Below are 21,015 nucleotides of genomic sequence, written 5' to 3'. Positions count from 1 at the left end.
CAACTTAATGATTTGTTTTGAAAACTTTCTACGCCCCTTTGCAATGTTCCGACCGAAAACGGGATTTTGTGTTCAAAACACAAATTTTCTCGCCGTGCTCCACTCTTTTGTGATTCACTGAAATTGAACACAAAAACACAAAACCCATCTTCATCGGCCACGGCCTGCTACGATGATGGTCGACCATTTTGACGTATCGCACTCGTTCTTTTCGCCGTTTTTTTTTTTTGTTCGCGATTTCCCAACTGCGCTGCGGAATTTCGTGTTGCGACCTACCGTGTGTGTGCGTTCGCGAATCCGTCCGCGTCCGGGGTGGACACTGCTCCTGGGTGCGCTGGAATCTGGATCGACAGCGCCCTCAAAAAAGGACGAAAAGCTTATGCAAGATTTTCCCCACACACACAGGTTTTTCTCTCTTTTCTTTTTCGCCCAGTCACCGACTTTTTTTCATCGAAGAAAAAATATTTTCCACACTTGCCCTCTCTCTCTCACTCGCACTCACACACTAGAGCTCGAAAAAAACACCTTTTTCCTCCGCGAAATCACCCGCGGCGCCCCCCACACTTTTCAGGAAACAATTCGGGCTGCTGTGTAGTGTGAAGGAAAGGAAAAGAAAAAAACGCGCAACAGCTGACCGACCGAGGGAGACACGTCCGATCCGTTCGAAATCTCAACTCAAACTGGTGCGAATCGCGATGACGGGAGAAAAACAGGAACGGAAAAGTTTTGCGATTCAACGCAAGCTGTCAAACGCGGGCGGTAAAATCGGTAGAGCTGTGCCAGAGGGGGTGGACACTGAATAATGTAAATATTTCTGGAGTTTTTTTTAAAAAGGTCCGAAACTGCCCATCATTGAAAAAACGGCTAATATCGAGCTAATATCCACTTTTGGCAAAAACGAGATATTAGCACCAGGTGGTAGAGGATGTTCCAACGCATCTTCTGGAACTTGAATTTAACTGAAATAGTGTTTAGACTTGGCTGCCGATGCGAAAAACCAAACGGCTAATATGCCACTCTTATGGGAAATTGCCTTGACGGAGATTTTGTGACAAACACTAAAACACGTTTTTCTCGGAATACTTGATTTCGACGGTAACATTTCAAAAAGCATCATGTAAATTTTGACACTTTCTAAGTTATTGCATATTCTGAAAGTACTCCTAATAAGCAACCTCTCCACCAAAAATGAGCAAAAGTTACTTCAGTAAAGTATGTTTAATCATGATTTTAAATAAAGTAACATAAACAAAATCTCTGCCATCAGCAGTCCCTGTTTATATAGCCCTGTCAATCTGTCAAACAAAAGACTACATTAACCTCGTGACGAAAAAAAAGCAACATGAACAAAGCGCTATGTACATTCGGCGAAGAAAACCGAATCATAACAAAGCGTCCCCCTCAATGACAGCAGGGTGATATAGACGTTGGTGATTTCAAAAGAAGTTATGTTTGTTTTTCTCAAATAAAATTACGGAAATAATGTTTTATTGAATTTGGATGTTCAATTATCAATAAAAGCAACGTTTTTCACCGTTTGTTATCATTAGAACATCTTATTTTGCTTTTATATTAAAATGGGAATTGAAAATTGATGCTCAACATTCAAATGCGTTTTTCTCAAAACGCATGGTTTGTACATGATGCTTTTTGAAATGTTAGCGTCGATTTGGCATAATAGCCGAATTTTCAATCATGGGCAGAAAAGAAATATCAACGGTTTCAGACACGCACACTATGTAGCTGTGTATATACCATTTTTACGCAGACATAGGCAAATCGAGAAGAGAAATCGCCTGTAAAACTAGCTGTTTACCACTAAAAATCTAAAAATCTAAAAATCTAAAAATCTAAAAATCTAAAAATCTAAAAATCTAAAAATCTAAAAATCTAAAAATCTAAAAATCTAAAAATCTAAAAATCTAAAAATCTAAAAATCTAAAAATCTAAAAATCTAAAAATCTAAAATTCTAAAAATCTAAAAATCTAAAAATCTAAAAATCTAAAAATCTAAAAATCTAAAAATCTAAAAATCTAAAAATCTAAAAATCTAAAAATCTAAAATTCTAAAAATCTAAAAATCTAAAAATCTAAAAATTTAAAAATCTAAAATTCTAAAATTCTAAAAATCTAAAATTCTAAAACTCTAAAATTCTAAAAATCTAAAAATCTAAAAATTTAAAAATCTAAAAATCTAAAAATCTAAAAATCTAAAAATCTAAAAATCTAAAAATCTAAAATTCTAAAAATCTAAAAATCTAAAAATCTAAAAATTTAAAAATTTAAAAATCTAAAATTCTAAAATTCTAAAAATCTAAAATTCTAAAACTCTAAAATTCTAAAAAATCTAAAAAATCTAAAAATTTAAAAATCTAAAAATCTAAAAATCTAAAAATCTAAAAATCTAAAAATCTAAAAATCTAAAAATCTAAAAATCTAAAAATCTAAAAATCTAAAAATCTAAAAATCTAAAAATCTAAAAATCTAAAAATCTAAAAATCTAAAAATCTAAAAATCTAAAAATCTAAAAATCTAAAAATCTAAAAATCTAAAAATCTAAAAATCTAAAAATCTAAAAATCTAAAAATCTAAAAATCTAAAAATCTAAAAATCTAAAAATCTAAAAATCTAAAAATCTAAAAATCTAAAAATCTAAAAATCTAAAAATCTAAAAATCTAAAAATCTAAAAATCTAAAAATCTAAAAATCTAAAAATCTATTTTTTCAATTTCAATTCGGTTTTATTTGTGAATAATCAAGTTACAATGAGTTCATTTAGGTACACAACAGAGTTTTGGTGTTCCTTTCAGCTGTGTTTTACATCGTTATTCAATCGAAAAATTATTACTTATAACTATGGAATAGACAAGAGTAAGAAAAAGTTTTCAAAAAACTTACAGAAAGTGCAATGGGAAAAGGATAGATAGAGAGAAAGCTTAAAACTAGATCACAGACAAAAATAATCAATTATAGATGTGCTTGATCATCAGCTCCCCGAGGGCCAAAAATTGCTCCGCCTTGTTACGGCAGCTCCGAAACCGCGTCATCATCTCCCCCGCGAGAGCAAAGAACTCCGGCAGGGTAAAGAGATCTTCCCCGGTGACTCCTTGCTGGGCCGCATCGCCGCTACCGGCAGCGACCACGCTTGCAAACGACCGCCCCCATCCAGGAGGGATCGCTGGGTTGTCCGCTGGAATCGTACGCTGTCCAACTGCAGGAACGGTTGCGTTCGTACTTCGCTGAGGAGAGTGGGACGCTGCTGCTTTCTTCTTCCTCTTTTCCTGCTCCTCGAGGTAGGCCTTGCGCGCGACGCATCCGCGGTAATTGCCGGTATGGTTGCCGTCACAGTTCGCGCACTTTACGCGCGGCTTAGTTTGTTCTGCGTTTTCCCCCAAGTCCGCCTTTCGTGGCAGTGCGCACGCCTCCGAGAGGTGTGGCTCACCGCACTTCACGCAGCGGGGCCGAAGGTTGCAGTGCCGCGAGCCGTGGCCGAATTTCTGGCAACGGTGGCATTGCGCTACGTCCGTCGGGTTCTTGGCGTAAAACCGCCAGTTTACCCAAAAACCGTCCAACGTCTTAGTCCGCCGCAGATCTTGGATCTTGACAGTGCCGCGGTCGAAGTACAACAGGTACAGGGTATGCGTACCCGTGACTGTTGTCTTTCGCGAGAGCACTTTTATCTCCCGTGGCTTTATTCCGGCGTTCGAGAGGTGTCGCTTCAGGTCGGCGATCGGACGGTCTTGGTAACCCTGCAAGACGACCTTAACAGGGGGCTTCTCTGGGTCGTATGAGTAGAAGTTGAAGTTGCTACGCTTCAGTTCTTCAAGCACCAGGTCGAAATCTTTTCTGTTCAGTGTGATCACTTGCACTGCCGACTTACCGATTTTCAGACAATATCCGAGGCCTTCCAGCAACTCGTCAACATCGTCCGCCAACGTGTCCAAAACAAAAATTGGAGGTGGTCTTCGTTCCGTTGGAGAATTGTTCTTTTTTGACGTCGGCACTTTTTTCCGTGCACGACCATCATCGTCGTCGTCGTCGGTAGTGCTGCTACCGTCGGTGTTGTTGTTGTTGTTTTCTTCGTCGTCGCTCAGCATCTGGAACTCGTTCCTGATGGGAATGTTGGCGGATGTCGATGTGCCACTGGTCGTGGCACCGGAAGTACCTGAACGGGTTCGCACTGGTGATCTTGGAACATATCCGGGATGTAGTAACTTTTTGTCGATTCCTTCTGCGCTCACTCTCCCCTGCGCGATGGCGGTCGACACGGCGTTGGTTTGTTTACCTTTTTGCACACGGCCGGTAGACGAACTTCGCGGGTTTTTCGAGGCCGCACTCGAACTGCCACGGCCACGGCCGGCCCTTGGCATGCTGGTGGAGCAAACTCGCGGCTAATCACGGTAAACTACGGCGAAAAAAATCGAAAAAACGATGGAGCACTGAGCACTTGACTGCTGCTTGCTCTCGTGCGTACACGGAGGTCGTCCTCTAAAAATCTAAAAATCTAAAAATCTAAAAATCTAAAAATCTAAAAATCTAAAAATCTAAAAATCTAAAAATCTAAAAATCTAAAAATCTAAAAATCTAAAAATCTAAAAATCTAAAAATCTAAAAATCTAAAAATCTAAAAATCTAAAAATCTAAAAATCTAAAAATCTAAAAATCTAAAAATCTAAAAATCTAAAAATCTAAAAATCTAAAAATCTAAAAATCTAAAAATCTAAAAATCTAAAAATCTAAAAATCTAAAAATCTAAAAATCTAAAAATCTAAAAATCTAAAAATCTAAAAATCTAAAAATCTAAAAATCTAAAAATCTAAAAATCTAAAAATCTAAAAATCTAAAAATCTAAAAATCTAAAAATCTAAAAATCTAAAAATCTAAAAATCTAAAGATCTAAAAATCTAAAGATCTAAAAATCTAAAAATCTAAAAATCTAAAAATCTAAAAATCTAAAAATCTAAAAATCTAAAAATCTAAAAATCTAAAAATCTAAAAATCTAAAAATCTAAAAATCTAAAAATCTAAAAATCTAAAAATCTAAAAATCTAACAATCTTAAAATCTAAAAATTTAAAAATCTAAAAAATTTTAAATCTAAAAATAAAAAAATATTGACTGTCGAATGATCAAACAAATTCTGTATGTTGCATACGATAAACTATCTATCGAGGTTTAGTTGAACATAAATTGTCAAAATACTAGCATCCTAAATGTAAGTTCGATTATCCGAAGGTTTGTCTGGGACTTCAGATAATCGAATCATCAACAAATTCAAGCCCATTTTAGCGAAATTTGAATGGTTCATTGCTAATTAAGCTGAGAGTGTTTTTTTAAAATATTTAATCACCGCCATTTTGCCCGCTATCTTGGATTTAAAAATTCTAAATCACTTTAAAAAATCGTTTAGGGGTCATACTTAAGCTTGACAATCAAAAATAAGAATACGAAAAAGAAAAATTGTGGTTCAATTGGATCCTAAAATGAAGCTTAAATTTCTGATATTATTGTTTACAGCGATAAAGCTTATTTTCTGGGTACAATGACCCTTTGTATGACCACCAAGAGTTTAAAATTGATTTTTAAATCAATTTTGAAAAATTAACCTCGCGGTCCTTCTTGACAGAAAAGCTCCTACTTGACAGCTCGTTCCAAGGGGACCATAGTTGATCCATCGAAAAAATGTTGTCTTGTCATTATTTTTGTTTGCATTAAAATGAAAAAAAAATGATCAGAAATGGTTTTTTGTCGTGTTTTTTACCGTTGTACATAAAAATTTACATAGGGCTTTAGTACCCAATTATCCGAAGTAAAATTTTGCCAAGACTTTCGTACTCCGTATCGTACTAGATTTTTTGAAGTCCTAGCTAAAAAAAAATCTCCGGATAATTGAAACACGAAATTTAATTTTTCTCAAAATTTTGGTCTGTTACCTAATATATGACTTTAAAATGCTCCAAAGTTTTTTTAGGGATGGCGGCAAAAATGTCGGCGTTTTAAAATTTAAGATTTTAAGAATTGGGTTGAGATTGCTGATTTTATTACATATATAACGCTAGATCTTAATTTTCTGACCACAATAACACATTGTACTTTGCATTTTAAGCGGTGTATGCACATCGGAAGGAACCGGTCAAGAAAAATTTCAAATGGGCAGCAGCGGGAGCGAAAGCAAGCCAGAGAAAGTGAAGAAAAGCCCCAAGAAAACGCTCCCTCTCCTTTGTTCTGCTGTTCGTAAAGCTGTTTCTTCACCCCTTTCCTTCCAATCTCCATACTAGCCTCTACTCAAACATTTTTTTTAATGGCCATTTTGAAAATGTCGATTGATTTTTTGCAAGAAATTCAAATTAAGGGATCATCAATTATTTTCTAGCTTGCCCTTTTTTGTTGGATGTAGAAATCCAGACTTTTTTTTGAAAAGGACCTATGAGCTATTGTCTTTCATATGTTTATAGGACCTAATCTAATCTAATCTAATCGAACACAAGCGCAGCCAGTCCGAAGAAAGCATCCTGGAAGAACTTGTGGTAAGATTACGCCTCAAGTCCTTTCTTGTCAATATTAATGATTACAGTACATCCGAGTTACCCCGAAAATGTATAGCAAAAATTAAAGCGGCCAGGCCTACTGCGTTGCATTAACCGCAGAGACAGATTCTGTGAACGGATCACATTTCATAGAATCATCAGGGGAGGAAGGATGCGTGGACATACCGTACCAAACGCTCCGAAACAGTTGTGGTGTGGTGTGTAAGTGTAAATTTGGCAGATAATAATATTTAGGGGCAGGGGGGGAGGGGAGGGGGAGGAAATGTGGATAGGAGAAAAGGAAGGTGGGAATGGGATAATATGGATATATAATTTGATCAATAGAATATTATATAAAATAGGGGAATAAAATCATCTATCAAATAATGATAGATAAAATGGATAGATCTCACCAAGTCAAGATTCAACAGCTCCAGCAGGGTTTGGACTTATCAAAAGCCACTTGAATCGTAATTAAGACTTCTGGACTTGAACAGGACTACAGTAAAGAAGCGGGCAGCAACAATAAAGGTTTCAGTTCTTCCAGCAGCAATCCTGGTACAGCTCGACCGGCAGCAAAGGTATAATACGCCGCAAGTTGTTACTTCTCACCACACGATGCATTTAGTCTGCTACTGCTGGCCGGATTGGTAGATTGGAACAGGAGCATGATGACCACTTCATAAAGTGCTCCAGCTGTTGCTGATCCTGCCTTCTTATTCGTGTAATCGTCACCCCCATGAAGAGCATCAAGCCAACGAAAAGTTGAATTCTGGGTTTTGATATTCCACTGACACTACCTCAACCGCTACCACCATTAAAATTGTACAGAAACTACGGTTTAAAAATTGAAATCGAACGTTTTTAAAAAAAATCAAATTCCAAAAATATGACAGAGGAAAAAATATACGTCTGTTCACGCTCCCAGATTACTTCGATCCTTTCATATGTTTATAGGACCTAATAAAAAAAAACTCTAGAAATTTAAATGGGCTATTCGAGAATTTAAGAATTTAGGATAATTAATGCCCAACTTTTCTTGACCGCTTTCCTCCCGAGCTCCGTTCTTTGCAATTAGCAGAAGTGTCTAGCCCCTTGGGTTCGGTAAAATGCAAAACAGGTCTGTGCCTGCTGAAAGTTGGGTAAAAACTAGAAATTTAATCCTTTTCTCGTGATTGTGTAACCGTTTGACAGCGCCGCCAGCTGACAAACAAAATTTTTCGCGGACAAAATACAATCGAAATTCCCCTCCTTCACCTTCATCACACACATTCCGCTGCCAGTCGATTCCCGCGCTCCAGTTGCCTGTTCGTTCCTGTTTTTTTGGGGCCGTCTTCAACTGGAAAAAAAAGTTCCCGCAGATAAGGTAAGAGCCAGCTTCGCATCGAAATAAAGTCAAATTGTAGCGATTGAATCTTTGTGGCTTGCAGAAAACGACAAGAAGAAAGTTTTGCAAAATGGACTCCAAGGAAAATGCGACGGCGTCGTCCGGAAGCTCCAAGCTGGACGAATCCTCCGTGACCATGTTGGACGTGCTGAACGAGCAGAACGAGCTGGAGGCGGAGAGTGACGCCGTGCTCGGCGGTTCCGACGAGAAGAACTGTACTTATGCGCTGGTAAGTTGGGGGAAGGTTCCGTTTGAGGGTTTGGTTTAATTGCCGGATTTTGTTTTCAGGGGTACATTGTTCGGCAGGCGTTGTACGCTTGTGTTACGTGCTCGCCGGAGAGTGCCGTTGGTGAGGAGAAGCGGGCGGGAGTTTGCTTGGCATGTTCGTATCAGTGTCACGAAGGACACGAGCTGGTTGAGTTGTACACAAAGCGGAACTTCCGGTGCGATTGCGGGGGTAAGCGGATGCCGGATGTGCGCTGCAAGTTGGACCCGATCAAGCTGGACGAGAACGAGGGCAATCAGTACAATCAGAACTTTGGTGGGCTTTACTGCACCTGCCACCGGCCGTATCCGGATCCGGAAGATACGGTTCATGACGAGATGATTCAGTGTGTGGTGTGCGAGGATTGGTACCACACGCGCCACCTGGAGAATGATGAGCCGAAGAATTCGAAGGACTATGCGGAAATGGTTTGCCACCTGTGCATGGAGCGGGTTGTTCCGTTGAGGAATTACGTTGGGAAGCTCGAGGACTGCAACCGGACGCTGCTGAACGAAACGGTTCAGCTGGATGTGACCGGGCTGGACGATTCTGTGGCCACAGCGGCAGATACGAGCGTTGCTCCGAGCGAGTCGGAGGAAGATCTGAACGAAAGCAAGCGAATTAAGCTGGACATTTGCACGAAGCCTGCACCGGAGGAAGGGGACAAGGCGTACAAGAAGGGAGCCACGTTCTGGCACGATGGCTGGCGAAAGCAGCTTTGCCGCTGCACCGAGTGCATGGAATGCTACAGGAAGTTGAAGGTGGAGTTCTTGCTCGACGAGAAGGACACCGTACAGTGGTACGAAGAGAATGGTCGCGCCAAGCGCGAGGAGAACGGAAGCACTTACGAGCAAGGAATGCAAATGTGGAACAAGATGGGACGCGTGCAGCAGGTGGAGATCCTGTCCGGCTACAATCTGATGAAGGATCGGTTGGCATCGTTCCTGGACACGTTCGTCACCAACCAGCAGGTCGTAACGGAGAAGGACATCAAGGAGTTTTTCGAGAAGCTGAACAAGGAACGGCGCGAGACGAACATGGCGCCGCCCTCGTCCTGTCGTTGAATACTAACTTTTTGCACAGTATTATTAATCTTGACGTTGAATTGAACTTGTTTCATACAAATATGCACTGTAAATTGTCGTGATTTCAAATAAATTACCAAATCACATTTGAATAACAGTTGTGCTTTATTTCGTTTAGTTTTGCAAACTTCGCAAACAATCTCCGACTCCAAATCCAACCCTGCAAATAACATCTGCACACTGAAAAGCTCTCTTTTTTTTCGCTCACCAATAGTGGTGCGTGTCTCGACTGTGGCTTTGTTTAGGGTTTTATGCTTTCGAACGTTTCGAACAGTTTCAAACTGCGGAGTGTGTCTCAGATAGCAAAGTCTCTGAAATTCTGCAATAAAAAGCTTTTTTCGCAACGTCAAAAAGTAAAGATGCTTTTTATGGCTGATTGAAGGAGCTTCTGCTAGAAAAGCTTTCTCAACCAAGCTCACAACCAAAAAAATCAAAGCATGCCCTGCATCCGCACCACCAACTCCCGCACCAAAAGTCATGAACCTGTCAACGCTGTTTGACCACGCGCCGTACCTGTCGTACGCCTTCCGGACGCTGTCCAACGATGAAGCGCTCAAGCTTGGCCACTCGCTCCGCACGCTCCAGCGCGCCCAGCGCCTCCGGTCAGTTTATTTCCTAGGCCGGCTCGAGGGCCACGACGCGGACTACTTTCTGGCGTTTGGCTGCGCGGAGCGGGAGCTTTTCGCCGCGAGGAAGCTGTTCTACAGCCAGAACCTGCACGAATGGTTCCTGCTACTGGAACCGAAGCAGTGGGACCACTGTTGGGACAAAATTGAAACTCCGTTTCAGGGGGATCCGGCGTACCGGATGGAGGTTGATCTGGGTCCGAGTTTTGCCCTGGACGAGGACTTGGTTCCGGTTGAGGGCGAATGGATTAAGTTTGCGGTTAAGGAGCAGAACCGGCTGTGGTTTGTCGTGTCGCGGATTCTCCAGGAGGCCGCGCTCGTGCCACGTGGCGTGTTGTACCATGACACCGATGGAAACTGCGTGATTAATCCGTATTTCGGTGGAATCTCGACGGAAGCTAGCTTGATCCTGAACAATTATCAGCACTTCCGGGAGCCGCGGGCCGATCCGGCGGTGAATTTGGGCAAGCGGGACGAGTGCAGCTACTTTATGGACGTTTTTGATCCGGCGGACGACGTGGTGCCGAAGGACGGTAGCTTTGTGATGCGTCGAGATGTCGGACGGGACGTTTTCGTGCTGAACTCGATGCACTGGCCGGGAATGATTAACATTCATCGGGCCAACACCGGCGCCGTGTACGGGTTCTGCTACTTTGGCGACGGACGCAAGAACTGGGAGCTGCCGTTCAAACTGTAATAGCCTGAATGTAGGCACGTTCTTCAATTGAATGAAATAAAGACTTTTAGACTTTGAACATCATTTACTATACACAGATTTCATATACTTTATTGCTTTTAATTCATGGTTCTCCAAAGTTTTGCTGAAAATTTGAAATTTTCAATAGTCAAGCTGGTTCAACGACAATTCGCACTAATCTTCTAAATTTACACATTCAAGTTTAAGCAAAAAAAGAGCGTTAAAAATAAAAACAATTCAATTTCCATGATTGTACGTCGCTGAGCCGTTCGTAAAGTACGAACTCCGTTCCACGTCCGGTTCGTCTCCACCGGCCAGGTTACTCCCCGAGCCCTGGTGGCAGTTGGTCGGCGACGACGAACCCGCCCCGTGATGCTGCTGCAACAGGTGATGGTGATGCCCGTGGTGATGATGATGGCCCATCCCCGACCCGTCCAACCCCCCACATCCCGAGCCGGAACCTGCTCCACCACTGGCGGCCGCCGCCGCAGTCGTCCCGTACGCCATGTTAAACAGCGCCTCCGGATCGCACACGAACTTGTACACGTACCGCTCGCCGGCGACCTTCTGCATGATTCCTTTCTCATAGTAGTACCGTAGACTGCGCGACAACTTGTCGTAGTTCATGGCCGGGCGGTTCTTCTGGATTCCCCAGCGGCGCGCCACCTCCTCCGGTTCGACCAGCTTGAACTCCATGCCGCGGCCGGTCCACGCGATGCAGCCGGCGCTCTGAGGAAAATCATCATTTTTAATTTTATTTTTTCAGTTTTCAATAATTTGTGGGAAGTTACCGAGTTGGGTTCGTCTAGGAGTGCCACCAGGAATTGCCACAGTTGGAGGGATCCACGGCGCTGGTGCAGTGGTCCGTTTTGACCTACAATGAGAACAAATTTCAGATAAAAGAAGAATTTTATGTACTAAACCAATTAAATAAAAAAAATGAATAATGCTTTGAATAAAGATTCAAAGCATAACAGAATTGATTGAACCATTAAAAAAACGCATAATCGCTGATTTTTCAACCAAAATTTAATAAAACTCTTACAAAAAAAAAAAAAAAAAAACGAACGAACGAACGTTTTGAAGATTTTAATGGTACGTTCGTTTGATGGCTAGTGCCACACTGAGTGCCGCACTCAGAGCTGTCAATGTGTTTCTTTGAAGAAACTCGCGCTAGTTCCGCACGAGTTTCGCCGCCATTTTGGAACTGAAACTCTTGTGCCGCACTCGATATTTTTTCAGTTTCATGCGAGTTCCACGCGCACTGACAAATGACGTTCGATTGAACCAAAACTGACACCGACGAGTGCGGCACTCAGTGCCGCACCGGCTCTTCAAACGAACGTACCATAAGTACCTAGATCATTTTTTTGAAAGTTAATCCAATACCTTTCTTTTGCAAGAAAGGCATGAAGCAATTAGGTACATAGGGTTTGTTCAAATATTACGTCCAGAGATTTTCGGGATTTCAGACCCCCCCCCCTCCCCCCTGTCACGCACTTTTCCTATACCTTTCACATGGGCTGTCACAAACCCCAGACCCCCCCCCCCTCCCCCTATTCATGGACGTAATTTTTGAACGAACCCATATGAAAGATATTTTTTTATGAAGAAAAAAAATCACTGTTTTTGGAAATATATCGGGAAAATAAACACAGTACTTCAAAAAAATAATAACGTTTGCAAAACATTTGTCAATTTCACAACATAACCCCTCCATACAATTTTCCACGATTATAACAATCTTTTTTTTTTAAATAAACTATGATTTTTCTGCATGAATTGTATGCTTAAATATTCACCTATAATTGGATCTTTTCATCCAATTATCATCAAAAGAGTTCTTTGAGTCATGCCAATTGTTTTAAAAAATATTTGAAACCGGCATCTACTATGAGGAGGAACTTGAAATACACCTCCTGATATACCTTCACGTATGCATATCGATACAGAATCATTTTCTGAGCAAATGTCTGTGGGGATGTGTGTAGACAGTAGACATGGTTTTTTGTCCACACGATTATTCCAGAACTGGCTGCAAAGCTTTTGGCCGGGTTAGCCAAAGGCCCTATTAAAAAGTATGTAGTTTAGTGTAGTTATGCTATGAATATTTTTGTGAATACAAAAAAGGGTGAAAATTGCAAAGTCTTGATTTAAAATTATGTTTTCGAAAAGATCGGAAAATTTCACGAATGTTTCATATTTTAACATTGTATATCGGACCATTAGTTGCTGAGATATCGACGTTAGAAAATAGTGAGTTGTTTGGGTGAGACTTAGAAAACATCAATTTTCCTGTTTAAAACCTTTGCATAGCAATATCTCCGCAACTCAACAAAGTTCAACAAAGCAACAAAATTAGAATTTTCTCAACTTTTCAAACATATATTTTTTCAAAAGTGGGCAAACATGTGCACTAATTTAAAAAAATGAAAAACTGCGACTATTTTCAAAAAATTACCCAAAAATGACTTTAACTTGAAAACGGTGCACTTTATCAAAATATATGAAGTATACTTTTTGATTTCAAATTTGATTTTACAATGAAAAATGAAGTTGAAAAATTTTTGCGACCAATATTTCGATTTTTTGAAAAAATTAGTATTGATTAAAAAATTCATAACTCGGTCAAAGATTTTTGCACAACCTGGAAATTTCTGAAAAGTTGGCATTTGATGTCCCCTAAAACATATAAAAAAATAAATAAAATTAAAAAAGGTTTTTTATTACAAATCAAGTTTTCGTGACAAAAAGTTAAACTAAAAATCACTATTTTTTTAACGTGTATCATTTTTTTCAGTGTAGTCATTATTCATACCTACAATTTTGCCAAAGATACCAAATGGATCAAAAAATTCCTTCAGAAGATAAAGATTTTTGAATTTTCATACATCGTTTTTGTATGGACAGTAGGATTCGCAATTCGCAATTTTCAGTGTAAGAATGGGCCTTGACCGATCTTATGCACCAGGTTCCCGACGAACACGCACTGCCCTTACACCTACATCTTACCCTTGCTCTGAGTCAGTACGAGCAACACGCTAGAACACGCTTTGAGTGTTCGTGCCAGGCATGCACACCTTCTTTTCCGGTTACGCATTTTAACTCGGCCGGGGGTGGAGATTACGTAGGGTTTCATGTAAGTATAAGCGCCTAACCATTTATAGTGTGCCTATCAACTTTCATTAAAGCAAAAACTGTGATATTTTTAGTTTGAATTCAAAAACTAATTGTTATTTACTGTGTATTGTTTTCTCCTGAAATCTTCCCTATTGTTGAGTCGTGTTTATCTGTTGCTATTTCTTTTGTCACGGTGTTTTGTTACAATATTTTGGTCCTAAGCATTTTAGAAAAGTTTTTCAAAAGTACAATAGTAATATTTGTGTTAATCCTTTAATCATTCCATAAATTGAGTAAGGGCTCGAACCTCACTTGCTTAAGTAAAAGGTGAAATTTCAAAACAATGGACAGTGAAGGAAATATACTATGTAAAGAATCAATAGTAAAAGAAAGAATGATAGTAATTTATGAAGTAGATAAAGAAATTAACAAAAGTTATTAAAAAGAGGTAACAAACAAGCTTAGATTGTATTGAGGGCAATTTACAGGGAAGATGAGAAATTATTCAAATAGATAAATAAAGAAAAGGCACATGATAAACCAAATTTACATCGCTGCCAAATTAAGGGAAAGCAGACAGTTTGTTACAGCAGCATCAATTGGTAAAATAGATTGGAAAAGCGTTGAGAAATAAGAGAATCAAATAATTAAATTCGAAATCCAATGGAGGATAGTAAACAGAAGCCGTTTTAGAAAATCAGTGAAACAAAATAAACAGAAGATAGCTGATAGCTGAAATGGAAAGAAGAGAAACCCCGTTCTGCGATGCTCAGGTACATCCACAGCAGTTGACTTAACATAGGTACTGCGAATCAAAACAATACCGTCTACAATCACAAATTACTTCCCTTTCCCACATTGGCGCGCCCCTTTCTTCTAGCCGTCTCTACTCTGACCCTCGCTGGTCAAAGGTTTACGAGTCGTTTCCACAGGCCACCAGCTAGGTTACACCTTGTCATCATGATGACTAAACCAAGCCAACGTGGAGGTAAGAAAATAGGACACTTGCAAGGAACCAGAGCCATGCTGTTTTGTCCAAACAGCACTACGGATGTAGTTGGGCTCCTTCCGGGATGTTCCTCGCCTGGATGTCAACCGACGAGTATCATCAGTATCATGCACCCTTGGCCTGCTTTTTTGTATGGACAGTAGGATGTAACAAAAATGACTTTTTGGCGGGCATTCAAGGGTTTGTTCCGGTGGGCATACTAAGCTCAAATCCAAAATATGAGCTTGATTGGACGTAACAGGAGCTGGCGCTTTGCATTTTTGACCCCAGCAAAATCAAATGGCGTCTAGGGCGTCGCGAGGCGCGACGTAGAGTAGGGTAGTCATCAATGAGACACTTTTGGTTTTTAACTTTCAACGATTTTTGTAATGAGCTTTTTGTTGCATTTTCTTTATTTAAATTTAGTAAAATCCATTTATTTATACCAACTAACTTTATATTTTTGGTTAAATGAAGTTAAAACTCAATAAATATGCCAAAAATCACTTCTAATTCATGTTTTGAAGGATTTCCCTAGATATTGAAAAGTTTCATGAAGAAAAATCGAAGTGTCTCATTGTTACCCATGGGCTGAAAAGAGTGGGGAACAATGAGACAGCCCTGGATTCTGGGTATATTCTTAATGTTGGTCAAATCTAATGAAAGGCAATTGTAGCCCAACCCATGCCCTATGTAATGACGAAAGAAATTTGGAGAAATATTACTTTTTGTATTATTGGCAGCCTATGAGCGAAAATGTAATTTTCAGGCATTATTTACTTTACAGAATCAAACATTTATGAATAACTTTGCAAGGGAGCGTCCATAACCAAAGCCACTATAATGGCAGACGTGTATCCAGTAGACACACCTTTCCCCAAAATATGAGCCTGATTGGTTGAAACTACGACTTGTGAGAGCCATTATATCATTGTTCCCCGTGTCTCATTGATGACTACTCTCCCCTATATATTTTTTGGCGGGATCGATTTTAGAAAAAATGCCAAACTTGAAGGTATGTACCGAGCTCCAGGGCGCTCCAAATTTCAATGTTATATATAGGTACCAAAAGATGCGCAAGGATCGGGCCTACACGCCAATGATGTTGAAAATAAACGCTTCAGTGGCCAAAATGCCTCAAAAAGTGACATTTTTGAAAAAATCTTTTTTTACGGGTTAAACCCCATTTAAAATTCAAATGCAAAGCGCGGATTTGAGCTTAGTATGCCCACCGGAACAAACCCTTGAATGCCCGCCAAAAAGTCATTTTTGTTACACTCTAATGGACAGCTGCCAAAATTATATGGACAAACTAATGATGCAAAATGGCATCTTTGGGCATACTGAAGGCACCAAAAAAGTTTCAGTCGGATTAAAAAATACAAAAAAAAATCGAATGACCTGAGAGAATTGTTCATCTGTAAACTGAACTTAAAAAAACCCTTGTAAGCCAAATTAAAGCTGATATATGCCGAATGCTTTAAATTTCTTATCGATTACTAAGTATTTATTTGTTCATCTATTTCCACAACAAAATCTGAATTTTGTTTTTTTTTTTCAATTTCGGGAGTTTGGGACAAAATATTAAAATTCCCGGTTTTGAAAAAGTCCCGGGAATTCTCGGGATGGACGCACTAGTTCAAATATCATCTAATTTTGTCAAGCCAGTAAACAAACACGTAAACGATTTCGATTTTCTCTGGAGGGGAATGTATTGTAATATGGAAACGCTCGCCAAAAATGTTGTAATGTAATAGTTTATTTTCTTACCATAGCAAAGTTGTTTTTGTTGCCAACAAATAATTAGTGAGCTCTCTTATGCTAATTATATAGGAAAAATAGCAAGCTTAGCACAAGATCGAATAGCTATTCACAGTTATAATATTACTGATCAATATCATTCTAAATAAAAATTGAAAAGGTTGTTCTTTCTTCATAGTTTAAATTCGGATGTTCAGCTATTTCCAATTCAAGTTTCTTTCAATTTGGTCAAATCAAAAATAAGTACCTGATCTATTTTTTTTTGTGGGAAGAAGAAGTCTTGGAGAAAACTATTTTTGTCATTAAGCTAAAGTTTATTTGAAAACCTTCGGGTGTGTGTGTGTGTGTGCAACCAACCAAACGGGACCACGCGGTCGCTTCTTACAAATTGAGTTGTTTGCATGTATTTTTTTTTAGATCTACATTCTATACATGCAAATAACTCGCATAAGCATTTGGAAGGTGTTAGCTCTGCCGAGCTTCGGTGACCCATTTCTACGCTGGCTAGCCGAGCGCGAGGTACTTCAGCTTTATCGACAAGCCCCGCCCTGAAGAACGTTTGCACCAATCGGGTTCAAACGTTATTTAGAACTTCCGAACCCTTGTCAAATGGACAAGGACCCAGCGCGTATATAGTTGATAGTAACAGTATTCCTAATTCCAGTCATAGCTCACCAAGCCGTGATGGCCTAGTGGTTAGCATTTTTGCTTACCAATCCAAAGGACGGGGGATAAAACCCCGACCCGAGCGAGTTTTGATTGAGTTTCAAGATTTATATTTCCTATACTTTCTCATTTGGAGCAGATGGGAATCGAACCCAGGACCATTCGCTAACAAAGCGAACACCGTAACCAGTCAGCCACGGCCGCTCCCTAGTTTATTTGAAAACCTTCGGGTAACCGAAAATTCGTAAAATCGAGGTTTCGGATAATCAAGTATAGACTGTACAATAAAATAAGGAACTCAAGTAAAAAAAAAAAATTGTCGAAAATAAAGAAAAATGAAACGCAAGGAAAACAGCAAAACCATTCAGTTTATTATTAAAAAAAAAACTAAATTTAAAATAGCATTTAAAAAATATTAATTTACCTGGCAACGAATTCAACGGCGACGGATTCGTCGTCGATATGCTGGCCAATGCCGTCGCCGCAGACGAACCACCGACGGCACTCCCGGTGCCACCAGCTAAACTGTAATCCGGTTCCGACGAGGTCACAATATCCGACGGCTGTCGATAGGTTCCCGCCGCCGCACCGTAACCCTGATGGTGGTGATGGTGATGGTGCAAAAACACTTCCGTGGCCGCAGCCGTCAGACTGTGATGATGGTGGTCCAGGGCCGCGGCCGCCGCCGCCGACGACGAGACCAGGTGGGACGTCGAATCCGGAAAGATGGACGAGTGGGACTGGGGCGTTGGAACACCACCGCCGGTCAACTGGTGAACCGGCGATCCGGCCGATCCCGACTGGTTCTGGAGCGATTTGAGCGAACTGTAGAGCGGGTCGGAAAAGCGGAGATCCGAGTAGGCCGTGTGCCATGCCGTCACTGTTGGAGGAGGGAGAACAATTTCATCAATTTTACATTAGAATTACGCACATTTCATTAGCGAACACAACTGTTTTTGCATAATTAATGTCGCTAATTTCGGGGTTTTGGCAAAAAGGCCAAAAGTCTTCTTCCAACTCTCTGCTCTAATGGGGCGCTCCCACGGTTCATGCTGTAATCGGATTTTACACGTGTTCTGATTCTGATTCTGCAAGGTAGGTAAGTCCTAAAACATTTAGCACATCATCGTTATCATCAGCAGTAAAAGAGCGGTGAAATTCCGCCGGGTATTTCACGAAAACGTCGAGGATTCGAGCGAAACAATGTGCGTATGAAAATTTAATAAAGCTCAGTTTTTCACCCCGAGAGTACATACCAGATCGCAATACTCGGGGTAGGTATAATGGATTCTGAGGGAGGGTTTTTTTGCTTTGGTTTTAGCAGCAGAGGGATTATTACCAGCATGATGATGCTTAGGTGCGTACCATGATACAGTGAATGCTTTTAGTAGAGTATTGTAATGTTATCTAGAGAAGAAGTAATTATTTATAGCACAAATTGTTACGACCTTTCATTTCTTTTGGCAGAAGTATTTATTATAATCATTTCAATATTTAATTGAGATTTTATCAAAAATAAAGGGCTTAAAATTGTAACAAAGCGAAATATATAAAACAAGCCTAACCCGACAAACTTCGTTCTGCCTTTTTTCGTTTGTTGACGTTTTAAAAGCTTTTAACTTTTTCAGCATCCTGTGATCAAAATTTGATTTTACGTGAGCTTTTCCATACAATTTACTGATGCTCCGGAATCGGTTCCAGAGTGGTCAAAGGGTTAGTTAGCGTATAAACCTTCTTTGGGCTTATACGAACCCAACGCAACAAAGAGCACCTCGATCCGACGCTCTGTATTGAACTGATTCGCGTTCGAACAAAACCGCCGAAATTTTTTATATATTTAGATTCAGGAGTTAAACAAACGTTTTACGGTTTTTCTTGGCAGAATTCATCAATCATTTATAATGGGCAGCGAATAGAATCTTGAAAAATCTAATACAAAGATTAAAAATAACAATAAAAATAAACAATTAGGGATTGGCCCATCGTGCGGGTGACCATTAGAGTGTAGCTAAAATGACTTTTTTTAAGGGCATTTAGGGGCATGTCTCGGTGGGCGTACTAAGCCCAAATCCCAAATATGAGCTCAAATAGACGTAACAGAAGCTGGCGCTTTGCATTTGAATTTGAAATGGAATTTATCCCGTAAAAATATCAATTCGTCAATATTACCCCAAGAAAAAATGTGGATATCTTTGGATTTTTTTTCTTGTTGAGTTTTTGCATAACATTTTAATATTTGGGCCTTTTTCAATCCTCATTTTATTATTTTGCTTATTTTATTTCTTTCAGCATTTTCCAGACTTTTTTTCATTTTTGTTGCATACTAGCTTGGGACATATTAAAAATTATTAAATACATATTTTGAATACTTGGTCAAAACACGGCCAAAGTTGACTCCCAAAAAAAAAAAAAAACATTTTTCAAAACATTTTCAGCGATTTTTCACATCGGAGACCATTTAATGGGAGAGTTGGGTTGCTTTGATCTAAAAATTCACCAAAAATCCATTTTTCAACCATTTTTGGAAGATTGATTTATTTGTGTAACTTTAATAATGCTTAAAAAAAATTCCATTCCAAAACATTTCCATTATTTTATGTTAAAATAAGTTTTTAGTATTTTTTTAAATTTTCTAGATTATGCCTCTATGCATTTTAATTGCACTTAATTGATAACGGTATCAATCTATAGCAGAAAAAGTGACTGTCAAAATATGGAAAAAACCAAAAAGAGGTAAGAGGTGGGACCATCATAATCATCATCAGAAACTAAACAAGCAAGTTGCAGTACTAAAAATTCTATTTATGTTTATTTCTTGTACTTAGCGAAATAGATTTTGTTTCACATATTAACTAGTGTAGAGTTTTGAAGAACTTTCCATCCATCGCTTTATCAGAAATCATTGGATTCAATTAATTTTATCCTAATTTAAATAAAACCAATATACAAAAAACTGCTAATAAAACAAGAAAAACATAAAACAAGAGAAGCAAAGTCTTTCGTTACCTTTTTTACAAGTGAAATATATACAAAAATAATTTAAAAACAAATTTTGGATTCTTAGAGATCGACAAACTTGATTATGTTAAAAAATCAATTTATTTATCAATTTGTATTTTAATAATTTAAGCAAGTTTTATTTTAACTTTAATGCTTTAGCTAAAACAAATTCACTAGAAGTAACAGTTTCATCATACATTCTGTTTTAAAACATACCTGAAAATAATACAAAAACTATATTATGAACGCAAAATTGACAAATTCTGATATGATGAGTATTCGACATTAGGTTATATCTTGAACAGCGCTTTTCTATTTTAATTGGACCAATATTACACACTAAAACAGAGTTTACAAAATCCAAATAGGGGTCGGGTAACTTTTCCCAATTTCGTGTGAATTGACAGCGTTTGACCACCACATTTAGTGCCCTTTAGTGCCCATTTTTTTCGGTTTTTTCCCATGGTCAGGAGTTCATTTTAATTCTACGAAAAACTTTACTTCTCTTGTTTTATGTTTTCTTGTTTTATTTTTACTTTTAAATTTGCATTTATGTTGTTTAGTTTGTGTTTGGTATTGGTATTTTACCACCTCCTATCATTACATTTTGCTTATCTATTTTTTTCATGTTTTTACAGTCACTTTTTGAATTTTTTGCTTGTTTTTCACATTTTCTGTTATAGAATGGCACCATTCTCATTTAAATTGTAGAACAATGCGTAGAGTCATAGTCAGGGACACTGCAAAAATTACTGCATATTTATTTTTACTTAAAATATTGGAAATGGTAGTAAAAGCACGCCCAAAATTAACTCCTAAAAAACTACATTTTTAAAAACATTGGCAAAGTCACATAAAACAAGTCAAAAATCCAACCCTAAAATTTTCATAAAT

At 38.9% G+C, this 21,015-nt stretch overlaps 4 protein-coding genes across 4 annotated transcripts in view; 2 read left to right on the top strand and 2 right to left on the bottom strand.

Annotated features, from left to right (window-relative positions):
- LOC120419076 (E3 ubiquitin-protein ligase Ufd4) overlaps positions 1-687 on the bottom strand; it is a 50,069-nt gene extending 49,382 nt beyond the window's left edge. Inside the window, exon 1 of the mRNA XM_039581661.2 lies at positions 277-687. The gene's annotated coding sequence lies outside the window, so the exon portion shown is untranslated. The remainder of the gene's footprint in view (positions 1-276) is intronic.
- Positions 688-7,731: 7,044 nt separating this feature from the next.
- LOC120419060 (putative E3 ubiquitin-protein ligase UBR7) lies at positions 7,732-9,355 on the top strand. The gene is made up of 3 exons (XM_039581633.1): positions 7,732-7,892; positions 7,957-8,142; positions 8,202-9,355. The coding sequence occupies exons 2-3, from the start codon at positions 7,984-7,986 to the stop codon at positions 9,240-9,242; spliced, it is 1,200 nt and encodes a 399-aa protein (XP_039437567.1). The 5' UTR covers positions 7,732-7,892; positions 7,957-7,983; the 3' UTR covers positions 9,243-9,355.
- A 337-nt stretch (positions 9,356-9,692) lies between these two features.
- On the top strand, positions 9,693-10,699 carry LOC120419081 (radial spoke head protein 9 homolog). Its single transcript, XM_039581665.2, has one exon. It carries the CDS (start codon positions 9,741-9,743, stop codon positions 10,584-10,586), a length of 846 nt encoding a protein of 281 aa, XP_039437599.1. The 5' UTR covers positions 9,693-9,740; the 3' UTR covers positions 10,587-10,699.
- Positions 10,700-10,823: 124 nt separating this feature from the next.
- Positions 10,824-21,015, bottom strand: part of LOC120419080 (ETV5-related protein Ets96B) — a 39,347-nt gene continuing 29,155 nt past the window's right edge. Inside the window, exons 5-7 of the mRNA XM_039581664.2 lie at positions 17,546-18,001; positions 11,378-11,460; positions 10,824-11,315 (exon numbers count right to left, since the gene is read on the bottom strand). Of these exons, the coding sequence (XP_039437598.2) occupies positions 10,824-11,315; positions 11,378-11,460; positions 17,546-18,001 (1,031 nt within the window). The remainder of the gene's footprint in view (positions 11,316-11,377; positions 11,461-17,545; positions 18,002-21,015) is intronic.

This window comes from Culex pipiens, chromosome 2 (assembly GCF_016801865.2).
Source record: "Culex pipiens pallens isolate TS chromosome 2, TS_CPP_V2, whole genome shotgun sequence".
Lineage (NCBI taxonomy): Eukaryota > Metazoa > Arthropoda > Insecta > Diptera > Culicidae > Culex > Culex pipiens.
Note: the sequence above shows the minus strand (reverse complement) of the source record. Positions and strands in the feature narration are given on the sequence as shown.

What these genes read in the sequence shown, in the direction of transcription:
- LOC120419060 (XM_039581633.1), top strand. Translation starts at nt 7,984, where the DNA reads ATGGACTCCAAGGAAAATGCGACGGCGTCGTCCGGAAGCTCCAAGCTG. An exon ending in AGAACTGTACTTATGCGCTG is followed by an intron (nt 8,143 to 8,201) that starts GTAAGTTGGGGG and finishes TTTTGTTTTCAG; the next exon opens with GGGTACATTGTTCGGCAGGC.
- LOC120419081 (XM_039581665.2), top strand. Translation starts at nt 9,741, where the DNA reads ATGAACCTGTCAACGCTGTTTGACCACGCGCCGTACCTGTCGTACGCC.